The sequence below is a fragment of the Stomoxys calcitrans genome, chromosome 5 (assembly GCF_963082655.1).
Source record: "Stomoxys calcitrans chromosome 5, idStoCalc2.1, whole genome shotgun sequence".
Lineage (NCBI taxonomy): Eukaryota > Metazoa > Arthropoda > Insecta > Diptera > Muscidae > Stomoxys > Stomoxys calcitrans.
Window position 1 is genome coordinate 94,364,119 of NC_081556.1, and position 25,445 is coordinate 94,389,563.

The 25,445-nt window shown below is 39.0% G+C and overlaps 3 protein-coding genes, 1 long non-coding RNA gene and 5 other non-coding genes across 9 annotated transcripts in view; 7 read left to right on the forward strand and 2 right to left on the reverse strand.

Annotated features, from left to right (window-relative positions):
• LOC106087500 (ras-related protein Rab-3) overlaps window positions 1-4,999 on the reverse strand; it is a 122,553-nt gene extending 117,554 nt beyond the window's left edge. The window contains exon 1 of the mRNA XM_059368552.1: window positions 4,905-4,999. The gene's annotated coding sequence lies outside the window, so the exon portion shown is untranslated. The remainder of the gene's footprint in view (window positions 1-4,904) is intronic.
• Window positions 5,000-5,490: 491 nt separating this feature from the next.
• On the forward strand, window positions 5,491-7,245 carry LOC106087491 (uncharacterized). The gene is made up of 2 exons (XR_001221283.2): window positions 5,491-6,440; window positions 6,653-7,245. It is a non-coding gene; the product is annotated as an uncharacterized LOC106087491 (long non-coding RNA).
• LOC106087490 (origin recognition complex subunit 4) lies at window positions 7,157-8,751 on the reverse strand. Its single transcript, XM_013252544.2, has 2 exons — window positions 8,483-8,751; window positions 7,157-8,417 (listed from the first exon to the last, which is right to left on the reverse strand). The coding sequence occupies exons 1-2, from the start codon at window positions 8,672-8,674 to the stop codon at window positions 7,233-7,235; spliced, it is 1,377 nt and encodes a 458-aa protein (XP_013107998.1). The 5' UTR covers window positions 8,675-8,751; the 3' UTR covers window positions 7,157-7,232.
• Window positions 8,752-11,406: 2,655 nt separating this feature from the next.
• Trnaa-ugc (transfer RNA alanine (anticodon UGC)) lies at window positions 11,407-11,478 on the forward strand. Its single transcript has one exon. It is a non-coding gene; the product is annotated as a tRNA-Ala (tRNA).
• A 72-nt stretch (window positions 11,479-11,550) lies between these two features.
• Trnaa-ugc (transfer RNA alanine (anticodon UGC)) lies at window positions 11,551-11,622 on the forward strand. The gene has a single exon. It is a non-coding gene; the product is annotated as a tRNA-Ala (tRNA).
• Window positions 11,623-11,698: 76 nt separating this feature from the next.
• Trnaa-ugc (transfer RNA alanine (anticodon UGC)) lies at window positions 11,699-11,770 on the forward strand. The gene has a single exon. It is a non-coding gene; the product is annotated as a tRNA-Ala (tRNA).
• A 79-nt stretch (window positions 11,771-11,849) lies between these two features.
• Window positions 11,850-11,921, forward strand: Trnaa-ugc (transfer RNA alanine (anticodon UGC)). Its single transcript has one exon. It is a non-coding gene; the product is annotated as a tRNA-Ala (tRNA).
• Window positions 11,922-13,538: 1,617 nt separating this feature from the next.
• On the forward strand, window positions 13,539-13,610 carry Trnaa-ugc (transfer RNA alanine (anticodon UGC)). Its single transcript has one exon. It is a non-coding gene; the product is annotated as a tRNA-Ala (tRNA).
• A 5,231-nt stretch (window positions 13,611-18,841) lies between these two features.
• Window positions 18,842-25,445, forward strand: part of LOC106087506 (rhythmically expressed gene 5 protein) — a 92,467-nt gene continuing 85,863 nt past the window's right edge. The window contains exon 1 of the mRNA XM_013252563.2: window positions 18,842-19,948. Within this exon, the coding sequence (XP_013108017.1) occupies window positions 19,826-19,948 (123 nt within the window). The 5' untranslated portion in view covers window positions 18,842-19,825. The remainder of the gene's footprint in view (window positions 19,949-25,445) is intronic.

Genomic DNA, 25,445 nt, shown 5'->3' on the forward strand with positions numbered 1-25,445 from the left:
ACTAAGGAAAGGTGTGTCCAGATGGATCAGGGTCTGAGTCGAGTGCATCTGCCGGATCGTAACTGAGCCAGAACTAGTCTGGTTTGCTGCGGGAGGTCGATTTCTTCAGGTGTGATGAGTGGCAGTGTTTTTCAAGGAAACCATTAACCCGGTAGCTATTCATCGCATCTGTTACCGTGTCCGCATGAATGTTGTCCAGACCCGCTTGATATGCCCCTTGATCTAGGCTTCTCTCTTGTGGCGCTGAGCCCCTCGTTCTAGATCGTAAAGATCCACATTAAGTCTTCTGGACAGAGGATACCTATCCACAAGACGATGATTTATGGTGGATCTTTGTCTCCTGATGGAGGTGGTCCACATGCAAACTAAGAAGACAGCCCGTCGCAATTCAAAGGCCAGCATTCTGACAGACATATTATTTCACTGCGTGTCACATCAATGGGGAGGGGGCCTGATACCATGGTCGTACAATCGTCCGCATATGATACAATATCTATGCCGTCTGGAGGGAGTGGAATGGAAAATATGTAGAGGTCAAATAGTGCCGTAGATATCACCCTGCCTTGGAGAATTCACTGTTTCACTCTACGGTGCCGATGAAGAACTCCATCACGTCACTCCGGTACGTACAACTGGCTACCATGAGATTACGTCTTGTATGCTGCGATCTTCAAAATCCATCGGCGAATGGAAATTCTCCAACGAGGCCAGGGAGGAATAGTCCCTCAAACGTCTTTGCTACTGGTGAGAGAAGGGAGATCGGACTGTACGACTCCCCCTTGCTCAGGTCCTTTCCTCGCTTTTATAGCGGGATCACTCTGCCCATTTTCCAGACATCGGGTACTATAAGAGTGTTCAAAGACACGTTGTAAGGAACTCAACTCCGTGTAGATCCAGATTTTTCAGCATCAGTGCAGAGATTCCTTAGGTGCTTAACGCCTTGGATGACTTGGCGCCACGGGTGATAATTGTAAATTCGTACACTGTAAATTGTGATGGCTATCAATCGGCTCGGAGGCTATGGATACATCAAATAGCTATCCTCTTTGCCTTGCTACTCTCGGGCTGCTCAATAAATTGCCGGTTGAACAACCTGGTTCATCTCTTCGGGTCAGTCACAGCTATATCGCCAAAAGTGACATGAAACTTGCTGCGTATTTACACCATCATCCCCATCAACAACCATGCAAAAGTCCGCTTTTCCTTATGTCCAGCAAAAATTAAAATATAATTAAAAAATAGCTATCAACGTAAAAAACTTTTATCTTACCAAGGAGCTTGCACAGGGATGACCAGCACTCGTCAGCTGCCGCCTTGATAGCTCGGGACCCCCAAAAAGTCCGACTAATAGCCTTTCATATGATTCGAAGATGGATCTCTTAATCAGGTTTTACTTCACATTATTCGGTGCCAGAGCCTTCGGCGCCGCTTGAATGTCCACTTATGTTTAATGTACGACCGGGCAGCCTCTCCAACAAGCCTTTAATATCGCGAAGACCTCCGGTTGACAGACACTACACCCGTCTAAAAGCTTATATGACTCCCTAATTCTGAAGCCTTCTGCCACGATGATGCCATCTAAACTGGACCTTACTTATATACAGAAGGTCCAGTTGAGGGCAGTATGCTTAAGGCTTTTTTAACTCGCAGACTTTTTAAAGGTCCCTTATGCCGCCTAGTCCTGCAGCCGCGAATTTTCCTCAAAACCGTATAAGCTTGTCCAAAATTAGAGGAACACTAAACCTCAGTCGACTCCCTCAGTCACCTTAGACCCAGATGAATTCAGCTCAATTTTTTAATTTACAAAAACCAGTGTGATTACATCAGGACACCCCATGGTCGAGCAGACAGGCAAACGGTCATGCCAATAGTCATCCTAGTTCGCGCCCTTTTAGCAAAGATGGAAGAGTGTTTGAAATTCCAGTTCAGGGGTTGTGGGTTCGATTTTACCAGAGACTATGGTTGTTGTTGTTGTAGCAATGTGTTATACACTGAGGCGGCAGCCCTTGCCGATGAAGAACTCTATCGGGTCAATCCGGAACGTACAACCGGCTGCCATGGGATAGAGACTATGGTCTATCGCAATGGACTAAAATTTAAAATTGTCTAAGTGAGTCGGTTTAAAACACTGTCACTCTAACCTAAGACCATCTTCCCGGCACTGGCCCGGCAATATTGGGGCTGGTGTGCTGCTGTCAGGTATATTGAAGCACGGAAGAGGTCGGAGCGGTAACATAGTCCGACGACGAGAACGCTAATCCCATGGCAGCCGGTTGTACGTACCGGATTGACCCGATGGAGTTCTTCATCGGCAAGGGCTGCCGCCTCAGTGTATAACACACTGCTACAACAACAACAACGAGAACGCCGAAGGCGACGACGACGACGCTTGTGACCCACCTATGTCTATGTTCGCACAGCACCTTGGAACATATTCAGTGTGACTATACTACCGTAAGCCAGAGTAAGATCGGAAATGCACCCACTTTATGCACCGGTTACACCTCACCGACACCAACCGATGAGGGAGGCAACTGAACAAGCCAGGTTCCAGGAGCATGCGGAGTTGGTACTCCGGGATGTGCCATTCCCACGACGAAAAAAGGACGAACACGTACACTAAGGCGACATCCCTTACCAATGAAGGACTCCATCAGGACAATCCGGTACGTACAACCGGGTGCCATGGGATTGTTATAAAATGTTGTTGTTGTTGTTGGAGCCATATTTTCATGTGGAGGTGGTGATCCTCGTCAAGCTCCTGTAGGTGAGCAAGCTCGTTCTGGACCGATCGCCGTGGAAATTAGGTGGCCATTGGTTATTTAAAAGCAACAATAACTCGCCTTGTCATATTGAGCATCATAGGCACTTAATATTTGTGCAAGAACCGTTGCCGCCCGGCGTCTCACTGAAACTCTCCAATCTATTCCGTTGATTGTCCGCGACTGCCATAGCAGCTACTCCGTATGGAGCATTCCACTATCCGCAACCTGTGTAAGCGCCCGGTAGCTAGCAGCTAAGCTTTTCGTGACAGGAACGAACACCACACAGATCGGACCTCAATGTTCCAGCCTGTGTGGTGCTCATAGCTATCCCGTGTCGGTGCCGTTTTAAAATGTTCGTCTCCTATTGTTAAACTTGTAGGTGGTCTCAATATTCTTATTTATTCAGAAACTTGACCAAGCATTTTTTCCGGTCCCTAAGTGGGGTTGTTGACCCCTAGAGATGTCTACCAGCATTTGTCCCAAAAACGGCGATAAGTGCTAAACAACACACAGGGCGTTACTGTGTTCACCTCTCGAGAACTCACCACCACGAAAAGGGGATTTTTTTACGAAAAACTTACAGTCTGGATCACCTCTGGAGACCTCAATGCTAGGAAAAGGTGATTTAAACGAAAAAATTCTGGTACTTTTTCTTATCAGCCAGCTTTGTTTGTTTGAATAAAAAATACATTTTCGGTACTTTACCATTTAAATGATGGCAATATCGCATCACATTTCAGCTGGTCTATAAAAACGACATCTCAATGCTAATAAAGACACAGTTTACTAAAGTTAATCTTCAGGAGAAGTTGTTTATTGTTCAAGAAAAAAAGAAACTACACCAGAATGCAGTTTTCTAAACTAATGGGAATATTTTTGGTTCTCCTTGGCGTATTCAGTAGTTTTACCTTGTCTTTAGCATCTCGTGATTCGGGACACGTTCAACCCAGGCCACCACCACCACCACCACCAAAGCAACGACCATTTATCTACGACGCCCCAATCAATAGACCAGGACCAAAAACAATGTACGCATAAGAAGTTGGATTGTGTATAAAAATAAAATAATAAATTATGAGCAAAAAAAATATTTTCTATTTAAAAATTGAATTCCAAATCTAGTTCATATAGTTTGAACTCCAGACATTGCAACTAAAATCTTTCTAAGTTTGGCCGAGTCGAATCTAGGATACTCGGCACCATGGATTGTGCCAAAAAATTTACGCTAAATTACTAAGATTATATTTGAATCATTGAGGATTTGAAGGTCTTGCAAGTCAAATCTGAGGATCGGTTTATATGGGGTTTATCTAATTATAGATCTATCAGTATGGAATTGGTTTCGTTTGGCCGCTCCACAAACGGATGTACATGGCTATATCGATCAAACGATCAAGAACATAATTATATACGCTATAGGATTGCAGATCAATATTTCGAGGTGTTACAAACGGAGTGTCGAGATTTGTTGTTGTTGTTGTAGTCACATTTGTATGTTTTAGCCACATTTTCATGTGGACATGACGATCCTCGTCAAGCTCCTATAGGTGAACAATCTCGTTCCGATCCAAAGGACCGATCACCGCGGGAACAAGTTGGTCATTGGTTATTTAAAGGCGCTAATAACTCCACTTGGACCTCAATGTTCCAGCCTGTGTGGTCCTCACAACAATCCCGTACCACATTTGTATCTTTGGCGTGTGTTCTGTGTTTCAATTTTCCTCTCGAAATGAACCGCTTATTATCACGTCAATAAAGTTTAAAAATTTCCCAAATTTTCATCATGAGATTTCTTTTTTTTTTTGGACTTTAATCGAAATGGCAGAGTACGACTCTATATGCCAGGTTGTACTTCCGAAGTTGGTGTCCCCACCAACTGTATATAAAAACACGTGTAATAAAATTACAGAATTAAAAACAATGTACAGTTATAACTGTACTGAGTATAACGATGACTATGCACCGAATCCCGAAGCGTCCACTTCAGACGAATTCTAAATGCAAAGTGCATGAGATTTCTTAGATGAAACCAAAAAAGGATCTTACAACAAATAATTATTGTGGACTTTTTGTTTGCTTGATAATAATAAATTGATTTGAAAAGTGAACGGAAAAGTGAACGTTAATCATAGAACTCACCAGAACATTTTGGGAATGATGCGGGATCCTTACTGGCCAAGGATGGCTCTCTTACTGCAAAACTATGACCACAACAACAAACAGATCTGAAGAATTAAAACATTGGGAATCAAAACGTCCTAACAAAAATAGACTTTTATTAGGGTGAAAAGCTTTCCAAGAGCATCGTAGTACACTTGACCAAACTTTGTGCAAATCGTAAAGACAAGTCATGGTACGGTGCATCCTGGAGACAAGTGTTTAGTTTAAACGAGCACTACTTACCCAATACTTATTTGGTACTTGAACCACCAATAGAACTAACAGCGGGAAGTGTATTTTAAAATATATTGTAATAAAAACGTGTAAATATGTTAATCAAATATTTTTTTTTTTTTTGGACTTTAATTGAAATGGCAGAGTACGACTCTATATGCCAGGTTGTACTTCCGAAGTTGGTGTCCCCACCAACTGTATATAAAAACACGTGTAATAAAATTACAGAATTAAAAACAATGTACAGTTATAACTGTACTGAGTATAACGATGACTATGCACCGAATCCCGAAGCGTCCACTTCAGACGAATTCTAAATGCAAAGTGTTAATCAAATATATAATTAAATAATTTATTTCTCGCAAATTGCTTTCAACTGCAAATAAAGTCAAAAGAAACGTAAACATTGCTTATAAACAAACCATGGCAACTCTATTGATAACTATCGATATCAGTAGTTAACGACCGATGACTTTTTGCACCGCAAAAAAGGCCGCAGCTAGTCACTACATGTTTTCTTAAGGATTATTTGGTTTATTTAATCATTTACAGCAAAAACACACAACAGCTAGTTACAATATGTTTTAAATCCCATGGTAGCCGGTTGTACGTGCCGGATTCACCCGATAAAGACCCTAATCGGCAAGGGCTGCCGTCTCCGTATACAACACACTGCTACAACAACTACAAATATATGTTTTTAGGCCGGGGTTCTATTCTTTGGTTACAATTTATCGTATCGATCCATGGCGAAACAATTAAAGGTGGTCTCATTTGTACAACAACCACAAATCCTATGGTACTTTTGCCAACACACCCAAAGAAATTTGTGTGCGTGTGTATGTATATACGTTTGCGTACATGAGCAGAGAATATGCGAGAAAGAAGATAACAACAAAGAGAATGCAAACAAAAATCTGTCACCTTAATACCGTCAAACCTGGCGGCTGTTCGCGTGAGACCACTTTTGTAAATCCGCCTTGGTATCGATCAAGGCGGATTTAAAAAGGTAGTCTCACGCGAACAGATGTAAACAGCCGGCCAGATTTTTATGCCGAGTCCGAACGGCCTATGGCAAAGCGATATCATTTGGAAGAGAAGTTTTAACATAACATAACAGGATGACAAGTGTTGTCAACATTAGTAAGGGGATAACCACCGCTGAAAAAATTTCTGATATTTATGCCAGTATTTTAGCCTAGGCGTCCGGCGTCGTAGGCGGGCAAGCTTGCCACTGCGACCTCCAATGTGTTACAAACGGAATGTGTTATAAATGTACTGGTAAGTTCTCAATGCAATATGTGCGATAACAGATAATAAAAACCGATTAATCGTCATTTGCACTATGTGGTACTAAAATAGAACACAGCATCTATAAATAGTGCATGTTGTTTATACATTTTATTGCATATAATGTATAGTGGCAAAACATTTTTGACCGTGTATCTCGATAACAATTATATAATAATTTGTTCTATATTCTTTGACCATAGTAAGCTCTGGCAACCCTGCTCATGGCTGGGTAACGGTTTTTTGAGGAAAAAAACAACAAAGCCAACTGAACGACCAGCAATTATTTTTCATTGAGAATCTTTTGAGCTGGCACGCAAGAAAAACCCAATTCTCCAAAAAAAATGAGCAATTCAATGGGTTCAAAATCCAAAAGCCGAGGACGTCCTTCTAAGAAATCCGCCACCAAAGTGGAAAGAAACTCACAGCCTCCCATCCAAAATGCGGAAAAAAATTTGGAAACCGAGTGGTTGGTATTTGACAAGAAGGAAGAAGATCCTTGTGATTGCCCATATGATAACTGTCCAGGATGCTGGTATCCGTGTTCCACTTGCGGAAGCAAAAAATGCTCGCCATTTTGTCGACGCAATAGAAAAGAATCAAGTTGGGAGCAGCAGCACATCGAATGGAGAAAGGTCTTCTGAACATTTCTGTACATACATACATATGTACATACCTACATCCTAAGATAACTCCCTATGTTTTTTTAAATGAAATGAATTGGACTTTATTTTGTTTTCTCTTTTTTGTATAAATAATCTAAATAGTAATAAATAACATACTCTAAATAATAGAACTTTGTGACCACTGTTGCACCTCGGTAGGCAGTGCTTGATATCGTTGTACAGTTTGATTTATCTGGGTATAGGTAAGAGCCATTTTGTGCATTTCAAATTCCTTTTGGACTTTACAGGTTGTCGCTGTTAAAGGCAGTAAGAGTTCCATATTCCGCAGATGTTCAAAGGCTTTTAATGCCACCGGCCTTTCAATACCCTGCATTGTTGATGAGACCTTTGCAAATTTATTAAATCTGGAAAAAATAATTTCGAAATTGAATGGATCCCGGTCATAAATTTCCGAATGATGTTTAATGGCAATAACGAGACATAGCTCTAGTACAGATAAGCCACATAAAAGCTCCACTTTGTCATCGATTTCATAGGAGGCAGCTAATTGGGAAATGCTTTCCGCGGTAATCTGTGCACTCATGGGAGCAGCATTATTGATGTGTGCCACCAAACGGTAAATGAAGGATTTAAGGAATGCTTGACTGATGTCAAAATCAAATACAGCTTGTAGGGCTTTGGTAACGCTTGCATTTTTCACCAAACCTGCTATGTGTTTGTTCCATGATTCGGTGTATTTTTTATGGAATTTGTACTTGGAAGGTTGGAAGTGATTACGATGAAATGTCAATTCATTAGATTGTAAATGTTTAAGGCCAGCTACTCGCTCCGATTGTTCCTTCAGCTGTTTTTCACTGGGTATACTTAATAGTTCTCCGAACAGCTTAATATAAGCATCAAAGTCTTCACCGTTGGGAAAAATAAATACTTGACGGTGAGAAAATCTGGACTTGACACGCTTTTCCAGTAACTCAATGACATCGAGTCTACATGTAATGCCCAGCACACATATAGGTGCTTGGGCACTTTGTGATACATCGAAGAGATTGTACAAAAGGGTTTGGTTGTGATGTGAGCAAAATAAATCGAATTCATCCAAAATGAAAACAACACTCTTTGACCGCTTATTGCCCGCCTTTAAGCATGCCAGTAAAAATGCCAAATTTTCTGCAAATGATCCAAATACCTTGCCATCTGTGGCATTTTCCAATTGCATTTGAATCGTCACCGATTTAAGGGCTAAGCGATCGTCTGTGTGGAGATTGCCGTTCAAATAAACAATCAGAGTATTCTGTACAAAATCTTTGTTTTTCATGAGATCTGTCAATACCGCATTCATTAACTGCAAACAATGTATGTTTGTTAGCCAATTACCAAGATCAGCATATCTTTGCAGCATGTACTTACTGTGGTCTTCCCCGATCCTCGTGGTCCTATCAATAGCATAGAATTGGATTCACCCATTTCAGCCGTCCTTTTGAGCAGCTGTCGAATATTGTCGTGCTCATTTTCGTGTCCTCGAAATGTGCTGTAGTCTCGCAGTAGACGAGCTTTAAGGAATTTTCTTGTTTTCAGTATCTCCTCACTATCATCGGGCATTTTATTTGTGATTTATGATAGAAATATTGGAATTTATATCAAGACTGGGTTTATTTACAATTTGTTTGTTTACTTTGCCGAGGCCGCCAAATTTAGTGATGCTAAAATTATCGATTACAGCTGATCGATTTAATAATAGGTCTGTCCCTGTTTTTGCCAAAAAATAAGATAGCTATCGACAACAAGAAGTTATTACTGATAACTCGTACTTTGCATAGTATTTTCGCATGGTTACATTGAAAATTTTATGATCTGGATTGAGCAAATCAAAAACAAAATCAATCCGTTTACACTCCTTTTGGTAATTTAAGTTGTTGTTTAGATGTGTGTTGCACATTGAGGAGGCAGCCTTTGCCCGTGAAGGAAACAATCGGGTCAATCAGGTACGTACAACCGGATGCCATGAGATTATGGTCAAGCAACTGTAATTGCCGTAGTGGACAATAAACAGTATCAAGTGGAGAGTTTCTGTGAGAGGAAATGACAAGGCGAGGTATTGACGCTTATAAATAGTCAATGGCATCATGTTCCCACGGCGATCCTACGGACCGGAACGAGCTTGCTCATCTATAGGAACTGGACGAGGATAGCTACCCCCACATGCAAATGTGGCTACTACTACAACAACAACGTGAGATTGTGTTTATTTAAGTAACATACAAAATATATTCATTTACAGGTAGTGGTAGTTGCCCAACAACAAAATATTGAGTGCACTATCTGTCAAAATCAGTGATTAGTGCAATTCTGATTTTATGTACGTTACTAGTTTGCGCCATTTGTCGTTTTTTTTTTGTGTTATGGTTTTTAACTACAATACACGCACACAACCAAAACTCTTTGAAAGAAAGTACACTAAGCAAGAAAAAATTGTACTCCGCTGTTTAAGGTACACTACCTGTTAATTGTGTCATGCTTTGACTGAAAAACGTGTCAACTAGCGTCATTCTGCAATGTCGTATATAACATCAGAAGTACTTACTCGCATAGCTGCGAGATAACGGGCGCGTCCACAGGTTGCGGATGTGGAATGCTCCATACGCAGTAGGTGCAATGGCAGTCGCGGACAATAAGCGGTATCGAGCGGAGAGTCTCTATGAGAGCCCGGTCGACACCGGCTCTTGCTCAAATACTGTGTGCCTATGATGCTCGATATGACAAGGGGAGTTATTGGCGCCTTTAAATAACCAATTACCACCCTGTTCTCGCGGCGATAGGTCCTTTGGACCGGACGAGCTTGACGGCGATTGCCACCTCCACATGAAAATGTGGCTACAACAACAAAGCACAGCAATTGATAAGGCCTACTTATTTCGTTGACTTTCGATTTTAAAGTTGGAGTTACATATTATGCGCACACATTACAAATGCAACTCTGTCATGGCGAAACAATTAAAGGTGGTCTCATTTGTACAACAAACACAAATCATATGGTGCAATCATGGCGAAACAATTAAAGGTGGCCTCATTTGTACAACAACCACAAATCATTTGGTGCAATCCGCCATCTTGCCATCCAAGGCGGAATTAAAAAAGTGGTCTCACACGAACAGCTGTTAACAGCAGGGCAGGTTTGATGGTATTAAGATGACAGATATTTGTTTGCATACTCTTTGTTGTTTTCTTCTTTCTCCCATATTCTCCGTTCATGCACGCAGACGCATATACAAACGCAAATAAATTTGTTTGCGTGCCTTTGCAAAACGACGATCAGCTCGATGGCAAGGCGGTTTTAAATAGTGGTCTCACGCGAACAGCTGCTAACAGCCCGCCGGGTTTGACGGTATTAAGATGTCAGATTTTTGTTTGGTGTATGTTGGCAAAACGTCGATCTGCTTGATGACAAGATGGCGGATTGCACCACACACGAACAGCTGTTAACAGCAGGGCAGGTTTGACGGTAATACACACAAAGAAATTTGTATGCGTAAATGAGCAGAGAATATGCGAGAAAGAAGATAACAACAAAGAGTATGCAAACAAAAATTTTACATCTTAATACTGTCAAACCCGGCCGGCTGTTAACAGCTGTTCGCGTGAGACCACTTTATTAAATCCGCCTTGTTTGCAGATTCGAATTTTTCAACGCGACGCTCTTCGCATTCTGTTTAGGCCTTCCTTAATGAACTTTAAGGATGTCCACGATTCACGAATAGGTTGCGGAAAGCGGTCAGCCACATAACATTTTTGACAGTACTTGTCATTGAGGATGTCATCTTGTTTTTTACAAAGGCAGCACTTGTAGGTAATGCAACACGTCACCTTTTGGTGTTGTTGTAAGAATTCGTTAATTATGTTCAAAGTGAGTTAATTATGTTTGACAGATTTTGTTAAAATTCGCAAATATACCGACGCGAAGTTAATGAAAATAGTTTTTTAATAGTTAAAACTTGGGTATACACCTTGCAAAAATAGTAAAAAAAATTTTCGTTCTATTTAGGAGGCAAATGCAAACTTCATTATTTATATATAGTCTATTTCATTATTTTTTCGTAGACCACCCTATATAAATAGAGCATAAATTAGCACACAAATCGTTGACATTTAGTTGTAGCTTTTTTACAAAAACTTCAAACGTAATGACGTCGTTTTAATTTACAAAAAAATAAATTCCAATGTTAATCCGATCGAGTACAATCGTTGATTAAAATTCCACTGCCATTATTACTCCATTAAACTCTTCTAATTATAAACGTATAAGAAAACTTTTGTTTGGCAACGGTCGTCAAATAGGGGATGTAGCTCAGTGGTAGAGCGCTCGCTTTGCATGTGAGAGGCCCCGGGTTCAATCCCCGGCATCTCCAGATTTTTTTTTCGGTTTTTATTTTGCACATAAGTAGCTCCTTCAAAATTGGGTTTTTTTCTATTCGATCAGTGGGGATGTAGCTCAGTGGTAGAGCGCTCGCTTTGCATGTGAGAGGCCCCGGGTTCAATCCCCGGCATCTCCAGATTTTTTTTCGTTTTTTTTTTTTATTTTGGAAACAATAGCTTCGTCAAAATTGTGTTTTTTTCTATTCGTTCAATGGGGATGTAGCTCAGTGGTAGAGCGCTCGCTTTGCATGTGAGAGGCCCCGGGTTCAATCCCCGGCATCTCCAAAAATTTTTTTACGCAATAAATTTCTACAAGTGCAAGTAAGATAGGTTAAAAAAATATTTATTTGATAATATTTACAAGGGGGATGTAGCTCAGTGGTAGAGCGCTCGCTTTGCATGTGAGAGGCCCCGGGTTCAATCCCCGGCATCTCCAGAATTTTTGATAGAACTACATGATTGAAGAAAGGATTAAATAAATTGATAAAAAATCAAGCTATGATTTATTTGTTGAAGTGTTATATAGACAAGACCTAATTAAAATCATGTTTGTGAGGTTTATATAAAATTGGACCAACATATGGGAAAAACATTCAACTGAGTACAATTTTTTCTCGCGAAGTGCACTATCTGCCAACGAGTTTTGGTTGCGTGTGTGTTAAGAACTATGACACACACAAACAACGAAAAAGGGCTCAAATTAGTAACATACTCAAAATCAGAGTTGCACTAATAACTGATTTCGATAGATAGTGCACTCAATATTTTGTTGTGGGGCAACTGCGACTACCTGTAAATAAATATATATATATTTAGGCGAGATAACCCACTGTTTTACATTTAAGCGAAATCGGGTAAAAATAAAGCTTTTATGGGCTTCAGTCCCTTTATCGGGAGATCGGTCTATATGGCAGCTATATCTTGTTCTATTTTAGTTCGGATGTCGCGAGGCTTAAAAAAACTTACTGTTTTAAATTTCAGCGAAATCGGGTCATAAACAAAGCTTTTATGGTCTTCAGACCCTTTACCGAGAGATCGGCCTATATGGCAGCTAAATCTAAATACAGTCCGATCTGAACCATATTTAGATCAGATGTCGAGAGGTTTAAAATAACCCACAAATTTCAGCGAAATCGGGTAATAAATAAAGCTTTTATGGTCTTCAAACCCTTTACCGGGAGATCGGTCTATATGGCAGTTATATCTAAATATATACCGATCTAATCCGTATTTAGGTAAGATGTAGGGAGGCTTAAAATAACTCACTGTTTTAAAAATCAGCGAAATTGGGGAATAAATGAAGCTGTTATAGTCTTCAGACCCTTTATCGGGAGATCGGTCTATATGGCAGCTATATCTAAATATAGTCCGATCTGAATCATATTTGGGTCAGTTGTCGGGAAGCCTTAAGCTATTTACTGTTTCAAATTTCAGTGAAATCGGATAAAAACTAAAGCATCTGTGCCAAATTTCAGCTCAATATCTTAATTTTTGCTGTAGAGTGATTGCAACAGACGGACAGACACACGGACAGCGTTAAATCGTCTTAGAATTTGACGACGTTCCGAAAAATATATGCATTGTAGGGTCGGAAATTGATATTTTGATGTGTTGCAAACGGAATGACTAAATGAATATACCCCCTATCCTATCGGTGGTGGGTATAAAATATGTTATTTTTAATTGCAAGTTCAAAGCGAACAACTACAAGTGAATGAATACAAAGTTTTTTTTCGATACAAATTACATTGAAATCGATTGTCTTTAATGTATTTATTCGTAACATACTATTAACTGTATAACAATTGTATACATTATTTTTTTAAGTGAATCGCTCAGGTAGCTTAGTGCTTTAATAAAATTCCCCCATACCTATTTGCGAGCATAGTACTGCAAACCCTACTGTTATCTCTATAAATAGCGTTGCCACACAGCACTCGGTTATACTCATGGTTATGAGTACATGTCTCAGTTGGCAAACAGTATGTATGAACTGCAACAACAAAACAGCGTTGCCATTTTATGAATACATTTTGACACAGCGTTGATAACAGGGGATGTAGCTCAGTGGTAGAGCGCTCGCTTTGCATGTGAGAGGCCCCGGGTTCAATCCCCGGCATCTCCATTCTTTTACATTTTCCACAATATTTTTTTTATTGTTTGTTAAAACAATTTGCATCTTCTTTACTCGAGGGCAATGAACTAAGTTTTGACATGGTTAAATTTTTGGCACACATTTCTTTCTGTCCTTATGCAGTGAAAAAAAAACTAAATGCTGGTTTTCTCTTTTTTTACATTTCGAACCATGCGCATTGTTAAACTGACGCATGACAGTCTTTCATTTTTAATGCAGTTTTGTGCATGGCTTTCGTTGGAAACTCCAGAAAGTCGTAGGTGCAGTCATGCAGCCAGTATCAGCCGCCATTTACCGTTTGTTTGTATGGTAAAATAATCATCAATTTGCATGCGTTTAACCACAACTAAACGCAGGTATAAAGGCATACCAATATTGGGATTTTCTTTGTTTGAAGGATGACTGCAGAAACATGTATAGTGTGGCACTGTGGTTTAAAATCGATAGAGAAAATTCAAAGCACATAAAAATCAATTGTTGGAAAATTTTATAAAAAAAAAATAGCCAAGTCCATACTACTGTTTGTATATATTCTAATAAAATCACCACAGAGTTTTGAGTTTGGATTCTCCACACAAAATAAGTTACCTTATGTAGACATGGCAAATACTAGATTCGTTGTGGTAGGTATACGAATATGCAAATTCCAGCTTCTAATCTCAAATAAACCCGTACTGAATTTTAATATCGACAAGCCTTCGTGCCCATATTGGTTCCAGTTTGTATGAAGTTAACTATCTCCAAAACACATGTTTTCATGACGTAGTTTATTTTAAATTTCAAGTCGAATTTACGCAATTAACATGATTTGGGTATCCTCTGTTTAGGTATGGCGCTGACTTCATAACACAAAAATCAGGTATTCCCCCTAATTCATTTTGTATTCTCTCTCGTTTTTGAATTTTACCAAAACGTTATGGGTATTCCATAAAATTTATTTTTACGTTTACGACAAAAAAACAATTAACTTACCATAGAATGTTTTTGGGGAAATTCCATACTGCCAAGAGATTTGTTTGGAATGCCTTATTGCGATGGTCATTTTGGTACATATATCTTTCTTATTTACAGTAACATAGAAGTATGTTCTAAGCTTGTCATATTAATCTGAAGAAGAACCCTTCAAGATCAGATGTTAGGTAATAGTGGCAGCCTGAAATCAGCCAATTAATTGAACAGAAATTTTTATTGGCGCAGCAACATGTCGCTACTATTTTGCTTATATCAGTACCACACAAGATATATTCATTTACAGGTAGTGGCAGTTGCCCAACAACAAAATATTGAGTGCGCTATCTGTCAAAATCAGTGATTAGTGCAACTCTGATTTTATGTACGTTACTAGTTTGCGCCATTTTTCGTTGTGTGTCTGCTATGGTCCTTAAGTATAATACACACATAGTGCACTTCGCGAGAAAAAATTGTACTCTGCGGTCTACGGTAGACTACCTGGTAATTATGTCATGGGTGTTACGAAAGACGAGGTATCCCAGACTAGAAATCCCTTTCGCGAAAACGACATCCAGACTGTCAAAAAGGAAGGACTCTACTGGTACCAAATCCATCACGACGCAGAGTAGAATTATGTCCAAAGTATGAAGAACGCCGTGGTACCGACACCCTCAGTCTAATGAGGATATTTGCTGCAGCATTAAGCATTCCGCGCCTCTCCTTGCTTCATTTTTTAGTTGACCTACTCCTGGATACATATTTCCCTTCAAACCATAAAGGGATGCCTGAAAAGGTTTTCCTGGGAAATTGTGACTGATTCATGAATCCTTTGGGCGATCACCATGTCGTACATTCTCACAGAATCGAGGTAAGTTTCATACCAATAGCAAGAAAACAATACGAAAGCAAAAGACTTTCGTTCCATTAGTCTATCGTCCGTTATGTTTATGACTATGGAAAGGTTGAAAGATACATATGTATGTATCTCAGGGCGGAGATTCCTAAGAATCACCTGTCTATAAAACAGCAAGGGTGCTTGACCAATATTTCAAGGTATTACTAACGGAATGATGAAAGTAGCATGCTCCTATCCTATGGTAAACCTGGTATAAAAATTAATTTAAAAAAAATTATTAATATGTAATAATTTTCAGGAAATGGTACCTCTCTACAAGGATTAAAGAATCGATTCTAATTTCGTCAAAGCGAACTTATCTAAACCTAGATTTAATGCTTATATACATACATATTTCACGATTGATCAATCAAACAAGCACACAACCGAAATAAAACAAAAAATGTAGAAAACTTGACTTTGAACTGCCTGCAAAAAAGCAAAACAAACAGAAATTTTGTTTCTGCCCATTTTAGCTGTCGCTGTTGTTGTCATATTTTTTGTGAATGCAATTTCTAAATACGAGTAGGACAAGTTTTGAGAAAGATAATAACAGACGGTACGTTAAAACACACCAGTGTCCCCAACTCCGTCGAAGCAAAAAACTCTTTTGCTCTCCACATTGAGTGGCTGACATACATGGAGCAAATGGCAATGCAAATCGAAAATAAAATATTGAATTTCTATTGAGAGAAAAGCTCACGGAGAGAGCAGAGAATAGATCCCAAATAGGGTTGCCAAATGAAAAATATACTCAACCTGGGGAACAAGTCAGTGTTCGTTTGTTAGGAGATGTACAAAGATTAGGATTTATTTTGGTGGAAAAGGTTTCTAAGAGAAGTTTTACGAATTAAAGAAAAGGCAAGTGAGTGCGTACTAAAAAACTAATAATTGACTATTCACAATAGTATTATAATGTACTAGAAATTATTATTAATATTCATCTCTCCGCTACCAGCATCATACTAAACTATTGGAAGTATCTCAGGACGTGCTTTTTCTGATACGTAAGGACTTATACAGCCCTTGATCATGCATGTCTAATCTGCAAACTACGAAATGTTACTGAAAGGCAGATAAAAGGGGAAATTGGTATATAAAAATGAAATAAGATTCAGTATTAATAAGAATAAGTGACAGTGGAGTTAAGAATCTTTCAGGTACGGTATCAAATTGTTTGAAGTCGAAAAAGGGAACCCCAGCTAGTCTTTTGAAAATGGAGCTTGAAACGTTTAACTGCCGGTTACCAAAGACCAGGGGTATAGGTGTGTGTCATAAACTGCCACTTGGATCCCTGCATAGAGTACTTGTCAGATATGTCGTTATTGCAACTGGCCTCTACGAAATTTTTTCATTAACTCATACAGTAGTTTTGACTTGCAGCCACAACTATTTTTGATTGATCTTGAATGTGGTTCTTGCTAACAGGGGTGGTATTTTTGTATGAAAATTTAATTTTTAAGTCTTTAAAACGAGATATAAAACTTAAAACGAGATAAAGTGAAATTAAAGAGACCTTAGAACCAAAGGGGGTCTTGCAGGAGGTATTATCACGCCGTGCTCTCAAGTATTGTGGTGGGCAGATCTTATATATAAATATCAGTTTACGATATAACCCACTTAACCAAATATGGCAACATGGGATTCGAATGAAAAACATTTTGGACTAGAGTAAAGAAAAAAGTGGAAGTAAGTCTGTCACTTTTGAACAGACGAAGGCAGACAGCACCTACTTCACTGATAAAAGCAATTTTCATCCAAAAATAAAAAAGCTAGTGCAAAAAAACAGCGGAGTATATCTGTGCCACTCAACAAAATTTGATGTCTCATTCCTCTGGTTGGTTTGGCTTCACATGGCACTCACCTGAGTGGTGTTCATTTGCAAATAACACACAATGTCCGTCGAGCAAATTGAAAATCAAATCCACTGAACGATTACTAAAACGTTGGCGGATCTCTCACTCTATTGTATTTGTGCGTGTGTTTCTAGCTAACTTTGTTTTATGTGGCATGCGATACAGACAATTGCTTTGGCCAAAGTTGCTATTGAGCGCCAAATTTTGATTTTTATGCAGTTCTCTGTTACGGATATCACACCTGGCGTCTGGTGACAGGATATACATAGATCAGGACGAACCATCAGACAGACTACCACATAACATTGTATCGAATGGATAGAGGACTGCGAGTAATAATACCTTTACCTTGACGGAATAATATTAACGACGTGTTAGGTTACCAAACATAAACACTTTTACAGATTGAGGAAGGCAAGGTTGAAGGCTTCGAAAGTCTAACAAATGTTCTATAAACTTTTCACATGTCACTTTTAGGTTTAAGGACGGTATAGGTTTAGAAAAAAAATCGGTTCAAATTTAGATAACTTCATCAATTTGTATTTCAAATTTCATCAAAATATGATAAGATTTTTTTTATTTCTTTAGCTCATGAATATGAAAATGCAAGTGAGCGCTTTTGACACTTTTCAAACGGCTCAGTCAGCAGTCGCATTGGTACTGTGGTATAGGGAATTGTAAATTAGCGTATTAAAAAAAATTGAAAGAAATATTGACCGATTAATAAGTATATGGATAGACTCAGAACCTCTTTCTGATTAGGTTTTACTACTTCAGTCTGTCTGTGCATCTGTCCATATTAATTTCTGTTCAAAGTACAGATATATATTCATATACTTGGCACAGACAGTTTTGTCGTTAACAAAGCTATATTCCACAAAGGAACAGGGGATACTTCTCTCATATCAATGAGTGCAGTCCGATTAAAGTTTAAAGCTCAATGATAAGGGACTTCATTTTTACAAATGTAGCCAGCATTAGTAAGGGGATAACCACCGCTGAAAATTTTTCTGATGTTCACTGCTGTGTTTGAACCCAAGCGTTCGGCGTCATAGGCGGACATGCTAACCTCTGCGCCTCGTTTTAGGCTAATAAATTGTATAATCTGGAGCGAACCTTTCGGTAATCGATGTGTATCCTCCCTTCTTGATAATTTTTCATAGGCTCAAAGAGGGCTTTAAGGTAACATAGTTTATTCATCATTTCATCCAATCATTTGCTGGTGATATTTTTAGGGATTTTTTTAAACGGTTTAAGGATCGTATCTTTTGTTAAACTATGGCAACTCCATTACACATAAGCAAAATTGAGACATCTTCATTCAATGAGTTAACTAAGTGTGAGTGTGTGCAAACAAATCAAAACAAAAAATCGAATCGTTCCAAATGAATGGCTTAAAACAGGCCGTGTTTCTAAAATTAAACGTTTCGATGAATACACACTACATGCACAACCATTTGCTAGAGCGGAGCTGAGGCAGTGAGTTTATGAGTGAGTGCCTGACGAGAAACTATAAATAAATGTTTCGAAGCTCGAGAAGATTCACAACATAAAGAGACGTCTTCGCAAAACGTTGTTTGTACAACAAAACGCCGCACACAAACGTATGTACGTATTACGTACGCATTCAAGACCATACAAAAAGTTGGCGAGAACGCGATCAAAACGGAATTCAAACGAAAATATTTAAAAATTTATGGCATAGTATTAAACTGTGGCGCAAATAACAACAAGAGTCAAACAAATCACAAAAAATACTTTTGCTATCAAACCACCAACACTGTGCGTGTCCCAAGTTGAGTGTTAATTATCTCTTTCTCTCTCTATCTTCCGCCAGAGAAGTGAGCTGCAGTGCTTTAGCCATCAATTGTGGGTTTGCCCATAGCGCGAAGTGTTTAACGGAAATTGATGCATTTTAACGATTAATTGCACTCGAATATTTCAATTGCAACAATAACAACAAAAACATTGAACAACACAAACAACAACACGTTACAAATCAACACAGCTTGAAATCATTAACATCATCTGTCAGTTCATCTGTCAGATAGATAGTGGTCGACTAGCCAAGAGATAAGAAGAGGTGAGAGATACCCACCTCTGTGGATTTCATCGGTCGTAGGAATTTGTTGTTTTTTTTGTTTTAGTTTTGTATCGGTTTTCGGTGATCAGCACGGCAAAGGCGGTGGTGAAAAAAAGAAAGTTTTTTGTTTCGTTCGATTTTTTTATATTGTATTTTAAACGGCAACAACAAAAACATCTTTTGTGTTACACAACCCCCACTATTATTAATTGTGTATGAATGTGAATGTGTTTGTTTGTTTCAAATCTCCCCTTCCTCACATCCCACCCACCGACAGCAACAACAACAAGAGTCTCCTGTAACTAAAAACGAAACGAAGCAAAAGTAAATCCCATAAACGAAATTAAGTGTGAAAACAACCTACGTTAATAAAGTTAAAACAACAACAATTAAATAGTTCATCATCATCATCACCACCATAATGGCTTTACAATTCAACGCAGCGAAAGTTTCACTGGCAATGTGTCTATTCCTAGCATTGGCTAGCCATCATAGCCAGGCATCATCGATACCCATTTGGGAATTTTTGACACGCAATGAAAAGGTGAGTTCATAGATACAAAAACTTTTTTGAATGTTGACAAATGTGGTCGCTTTTAATTGTCTTCCCTTAGTAGTATTAAGTATTATGGGCATACAAATATCAATACAACTATGAAATAGTATGTATTAGCTAGAATGTTTTAATTTTTTCGCCCAGTATAGTGTAAAAGACCAAAATTCGGTATTTTTAGCTTTAAATATGTGAGAATCAATCAACCAGAGCTGGCAAACTATCGATATTGGCTCTATTTCATTGTTTCGATATTTTTCTTCTTAACTATCGATAGTATCGACAAATTTGTTAAATCTTATAAAGGGTGATTTTTTTGAGGTTAGGATTTTCATGCATTAGTATTTGACAGATCACGTGGGATTTCAGACATGGTGTCAAAGAGAAAGATGCTCAGTATGCTTTGACATTTCATCATGAATAGACTTACTAACGAGCAACGCTTGCAAATCATTGAATTTTATTACCAAAATCAGTGTTCGGTTCGAAATGTGTTCAAATTTTGACAAATTTTGTTCAGCGATGAGGCTCATTTCTGGTTGAATGGCTACGTAAATAAGCAAAATTGCCGCATTTGGAGTGAAGAGCAACCAGAAGCCGTTCAAGAACTGCCCATGCATCCCGAAAAATGCACTGTTTGGTGTGGTTTGTACGCTGGTGGAATCATTGGACCGTATTTTTTCAAAGATGCTGTTGGACGCAACGTTACGGTGAATGAACACATTTCGAACCGAACACTGATTTTGGTAATAAAATTCAATGATTTGCAAGCGTTGCTCGTTAGTAAGTCTATTCATGATGAAATGTCAAAGCATACTGAGCATCTTTCTCTTTGACACCATGTCTGAAATCCCACGTGATCTGTCAAATACTAATGCATGAAAATCCTAACCTCAAAAAAATCACCCTTTATATAAAATTCAATTTGTGTTTGTTTGTTCCGTATAGACTCAAAAACGGCTGAACCGATTACCTTGAACTTTTCTCAGATTGTGTAGGTTGGTCTGGAAGGAAACATAGGCTATATAATTTTTTGATATCGGGAGAGGGGCGGACCCTCCCCCTTACTCAAAAATACAAGTAGACCGATCGGGACAATATGGGATTCAAATGAAAGGTATTCAAGAGTAGAGTACGAATTTCATAATAAAAGTTAGGTCGAAGTACCTGGGGGGCCACCCCAGCCCCAAAAACCCCTTAAAATAGGTTTATTTGACGATTATGACAATATCGGACTCAATTGAAAGGTATTCGGCAGTAGATTACGATGGTTAGGAAGTAGGAATAGGCTTTAGAATTTATTGATATCGGAAGGGGGCGAACCCTCCACCGATACCCCAAAATAGCACCCAAAATCAAAAGTGGACCGATAACAACAATATGGGTATCAAATAATAAGTATGCGGGAGTAGATAACGAAACTGGCAAACCAATTCATGTCAAAGTATAGGGGGTCATCCCACCCCCACAAAAACGCCAAAAATGGACACATTAGCCAATCACGGAAATATGGGACTCGGTTTGTTAGTTCCATAGAACCGGCAGAACCGATTTTCTCGAAATGTTCGCATATTGTGTAGGTTGGTCTGGAAGGAAACATAGGCTATATAATTTTTTGACATGGGAAGGGGGACGGATCTTCCCCCTTATGCCTAAAACATCACCCAAAATCAAAAGTGGACCGATCGGGACAATATAGGTATCAAATGAAAGGTATTGGAGAGTAGAATACGAATGTGGTATTAAAAATTAAGTCCAAATACCCATCGGGCCGCCACAAAACTCCCTCAAACAGATATATTGGACGTTCATATCAATATGGGGCTCAAATGAAAGTTATTCGGGAGTAGATTTCGAATCTGGCATACAAAATCAGATCGATGTATAGGGGGTCACGCCACGCCTCAAAAATGCTGTTAGACCCATTGTGAAAATATGAGACTTGGCTGAACCGATTTTTTTAATATTTTCATAGATTGTGTACGTTTGTTTGGAAGGAAAAATAGGCTATATAATTTTTAGATTTCGGATGGAGGTGGACCCTCCCCCTTACCCCAAAAACGCCATCCATATCCGAAAGTGGTCTGATGGGTACAATAAGGGTATCAAATGAAAGGTTTTGGAGAGCAGAAAACGAATGTGGTATTAAAATTTGGGTCCAAGTACCCAGCAGGCCCCTCCAACCCCAAAACTCCTCTAAACAGATATATTCGAACTTCATGTTAATATGGGACTCAAATGAAAAGTATTAGGCAGTAGATTACAAATATGGCATTAAAAATTAGGTCCAAGAAATGGAAGGTCGCCCTCCCACAAATACCCAAAATGGGCATATTAGCTGACCAGGGCTATATGGGACTCAAATGAAAGGTATTTGGAAGCAGATTACGTATATGACATTAAAATTTGGGTTCCTCCTAAAGATATGTTAAATGGGTTAATTGACCCAATATGACAATATGGGACTCAAATGAAAGGTATTTGAGAGTAGAAAACGAATTTGATATCCAATCTTGGAGCCAAGTGTTTTGGGGTACGCCCTAAAGCACCCCTTTAACTGAACTTAATTTCCAACTATGTCAATATGGAACTTTAACCAACGGTATTTGGGAATAAAAAACGAATTTCATATCTATTTTCAGTGCAAATTGTCGGTGGCCGCCCCAGCCCCAAAACACCCTACAAATGGTTCATATTTACCGACCATGGCAATATGGGGCTCAAATTAAAGGAATTGGGAAGTGTATCTTGAATTTGATATCCATATTTGAGTCAAAATGTCTGAGGTGCCATCCTTTCCCTAAAAAGCACCTAAAGTAGATCTCCTTCTGATTGCTAGTGCTCGACAGACACACAGAAGATGTTGTATAGGCTCTTCTTCTAAGATGTCCTCACAGCTTCTTCAAAAGTCGTTGCTGGCAACCTTCAGTCTGCCAGCTTGTTTTCTGATTGGACAGTGATGTGTCATAACGGACACAATGACTGAGATGTCTGTTCTAGCCAATGACAGCAAAGCGGTAGACCTCTTCAAGTGTAGATTAGGCGACATAGTTTTGGAATGCTCACAGCCCCCGCTTTGTGGCCATCTACCATTCGTTGTCCTTCGGGCCTGGTCCTAAAAACTTAGCTTACATGTCGCTAGAGGCATGTCCACAGATTTCAGTTTCCCTGGAATGTGTAAGGTAGTTCCTAGTCTCGCAAGCTCGTCCGTTTTAAAGTTCCCTGGGATATCTCTGCGGCCCGGCAGCCAGAATAGGTGGTTTGTGAACTGTTCAGCCATCTTGTTGAGAGATCTGCGACAGTCGAGGGCGGTTTTTGTGTTCAGAAATACATTATCCAGGGATTTAATGGCTGCCTGGCTGTCTGAGAAGATATTAATGTCAATCGTCGTAATGACATTATATCTTAGCCGTTATACTTGGTTTGTTGTAGGACATGCTGACGCAAGCGAGTCAGTGACAGCCTTAGAGATCTGGTTCCATTATGTCTATATCCTCCGCCGTTTCCACTGTTTTTTCAGGTCCCAATCATGTGTGGCCCTTGTGGTTTTCGCGCTGTTGAAGAACCTTCTGCGACCCTTCTTTAGAACAACTAGTTCTGCGGTCCACCATGCATGTCGCTGTTTGCCCCTTGGTTTGGCTCTAGACATGCTGACGCAAGCGAGTCAGCGATCCGCTTCCATTATGTCTATGTCTTCTGTCGTTTTTACTTTTTTCTCAGTTCTAGAGGTGATAGTCGTGCAGAATGTGTGCCGAAATTTATTCTATTCCGTCTTTCTTCTGTTTAGCCGAGGGACCACTTCTTCAGTATTTTCGCCAAGGCTGAAACTAATATAACGATGATCAGAGAAGCTGTGGTCTTTCAACACTTCCCAGTCGTATATCCTTCCACAGGTGTTCTCTCATACAAAGATAACGTCTAGTATCCCCAGTTTGTTCCTCGCAATAAAGGTCGGTTTATTTACTTTAAGGTCGGTTTACTAAAGGTCGGTTTATATATCGCTAGATTGAAACTTATAATAAATTCGATATGCAGCTCACCCCTTTCGTTGATATCCGAACTTCGCCATATCTGGAAATGTGCATTAGCATCACTTTCTACATTGAGGCTCTTCTTCCCTGCAGAAGCGGCTTCAACCAGCAATTTATGGTTAGGAGGCTTCATCTCTGAATGGTGTGCCATATATAGGGAAGTCAGCCTGTAATGAGACTTCTTGTTTATTTCAAGGCTGGCTACTTCTGAATCTTCTTTGCATAGCGGCGGAAGAAGAAAAACATTTTGGACTACTGTTTGCAAAAATAAAGGCTGTGTCTTCCATTCTCCAAAACTTTGAGTAGTTCAAATTCAAGACTACTTAGTTCACGAACCATTCCTCCACACACCCATGGTACTATGTACTACAAAATTTCCCATGAAAATTCCATTAAGGAACAGGGGATACTTCTCTCATATCAATGAGTGTAGTCCAATGAAAGTTTTAAGCTCAATGAAATGGGGCCTCCTTTTGCGTGCCGAGACCGAACGGTGAGCCGCATAGCGACACCATTTGGTAGAGAAGTTTTAACTTGGCGGGATATCTCACAAATGTAGTCAGCATTGGGGATAACCCATCGCTGAAAAATTTTTTGATGTTTACGCCGGTATTTGAATCCAGGCGTTAGGTGTCATAGGCGGTCATGTTGGCCTCCAACCATTCCATAATAAATTTGAGCAAAATTTTAAATCTCATTGATATGAGGGAAGTCTCCTCACAGTTCCTTGATGATGCATATGGACATATGTTCGCAGGAAACTGTTCTATGCCTGAGAATTGCCATAGTTCTTCGCAATTAAAACCAGTTCTGTTCATATTTCAAAACTGTTGGAAAGTTATCCGAAACAAATCAAATTGCAAACATTTGCAAGCTGTCATAAATAATATTCAGAATTTCTATAACGTCATTTTTGAACTGATTTATGGCGAGTTTATTTTAGAAAGCAATACGCTAATGAATGTAAATAAAAAATTCAAACTTTTGTTTAGAGGTTGACTGCAAATTTGATGGCAGTTGTTTGTTTTGTTCTTTTTTAAATCATGATCAAATGTTTTAAATTAGATTTTGGCAAAAATAAAAAAGCAAGTTCTACTCTTTATACGGATTACACGAAATTCCTGTCATAAACAATTGGCAATTGTAATTGTTTCAATTAAATTGATTTTTCTGTAAAGAATGAAATCTGTCATGGTACATTATACAAAATTATATGTCTAGAGTTGGGATTACGAATAATTAAAAGATTGTATAGAATGATGTGTCGACAAATTTTTTTTTTCTAATCTGCAACCGGTTAGAAAATTTGATAAATTTGAATTAAATCCAATTTATTATGGTTTATGAAACTCAATAAAAAATAATTAGAAATGACAATCCACAATCTTTACTTTCTTCATAAAAAACTCTGTAGGTAAAAGAACTCTAATGGGTGTGGTTAATTGATCGCTTGAATA

Excerpts from the sequence above, each read along its gene's own strand:
- LOC106087490 (XM_013252544.2), bottom strand. The coding sequence starts at position 8,674 with ATGCCCGATGATAGTGAGGAGATACTGAAAACAAGAAAATTCCTTAAA. Across the intron at positions 8,418-8,482 it reads GAGGATCGGGGAAGACCACA|TTAATGAATGCGGTATTGAC; the intron begins GTAAGTACATGC and ends CATTGTTTGCAG.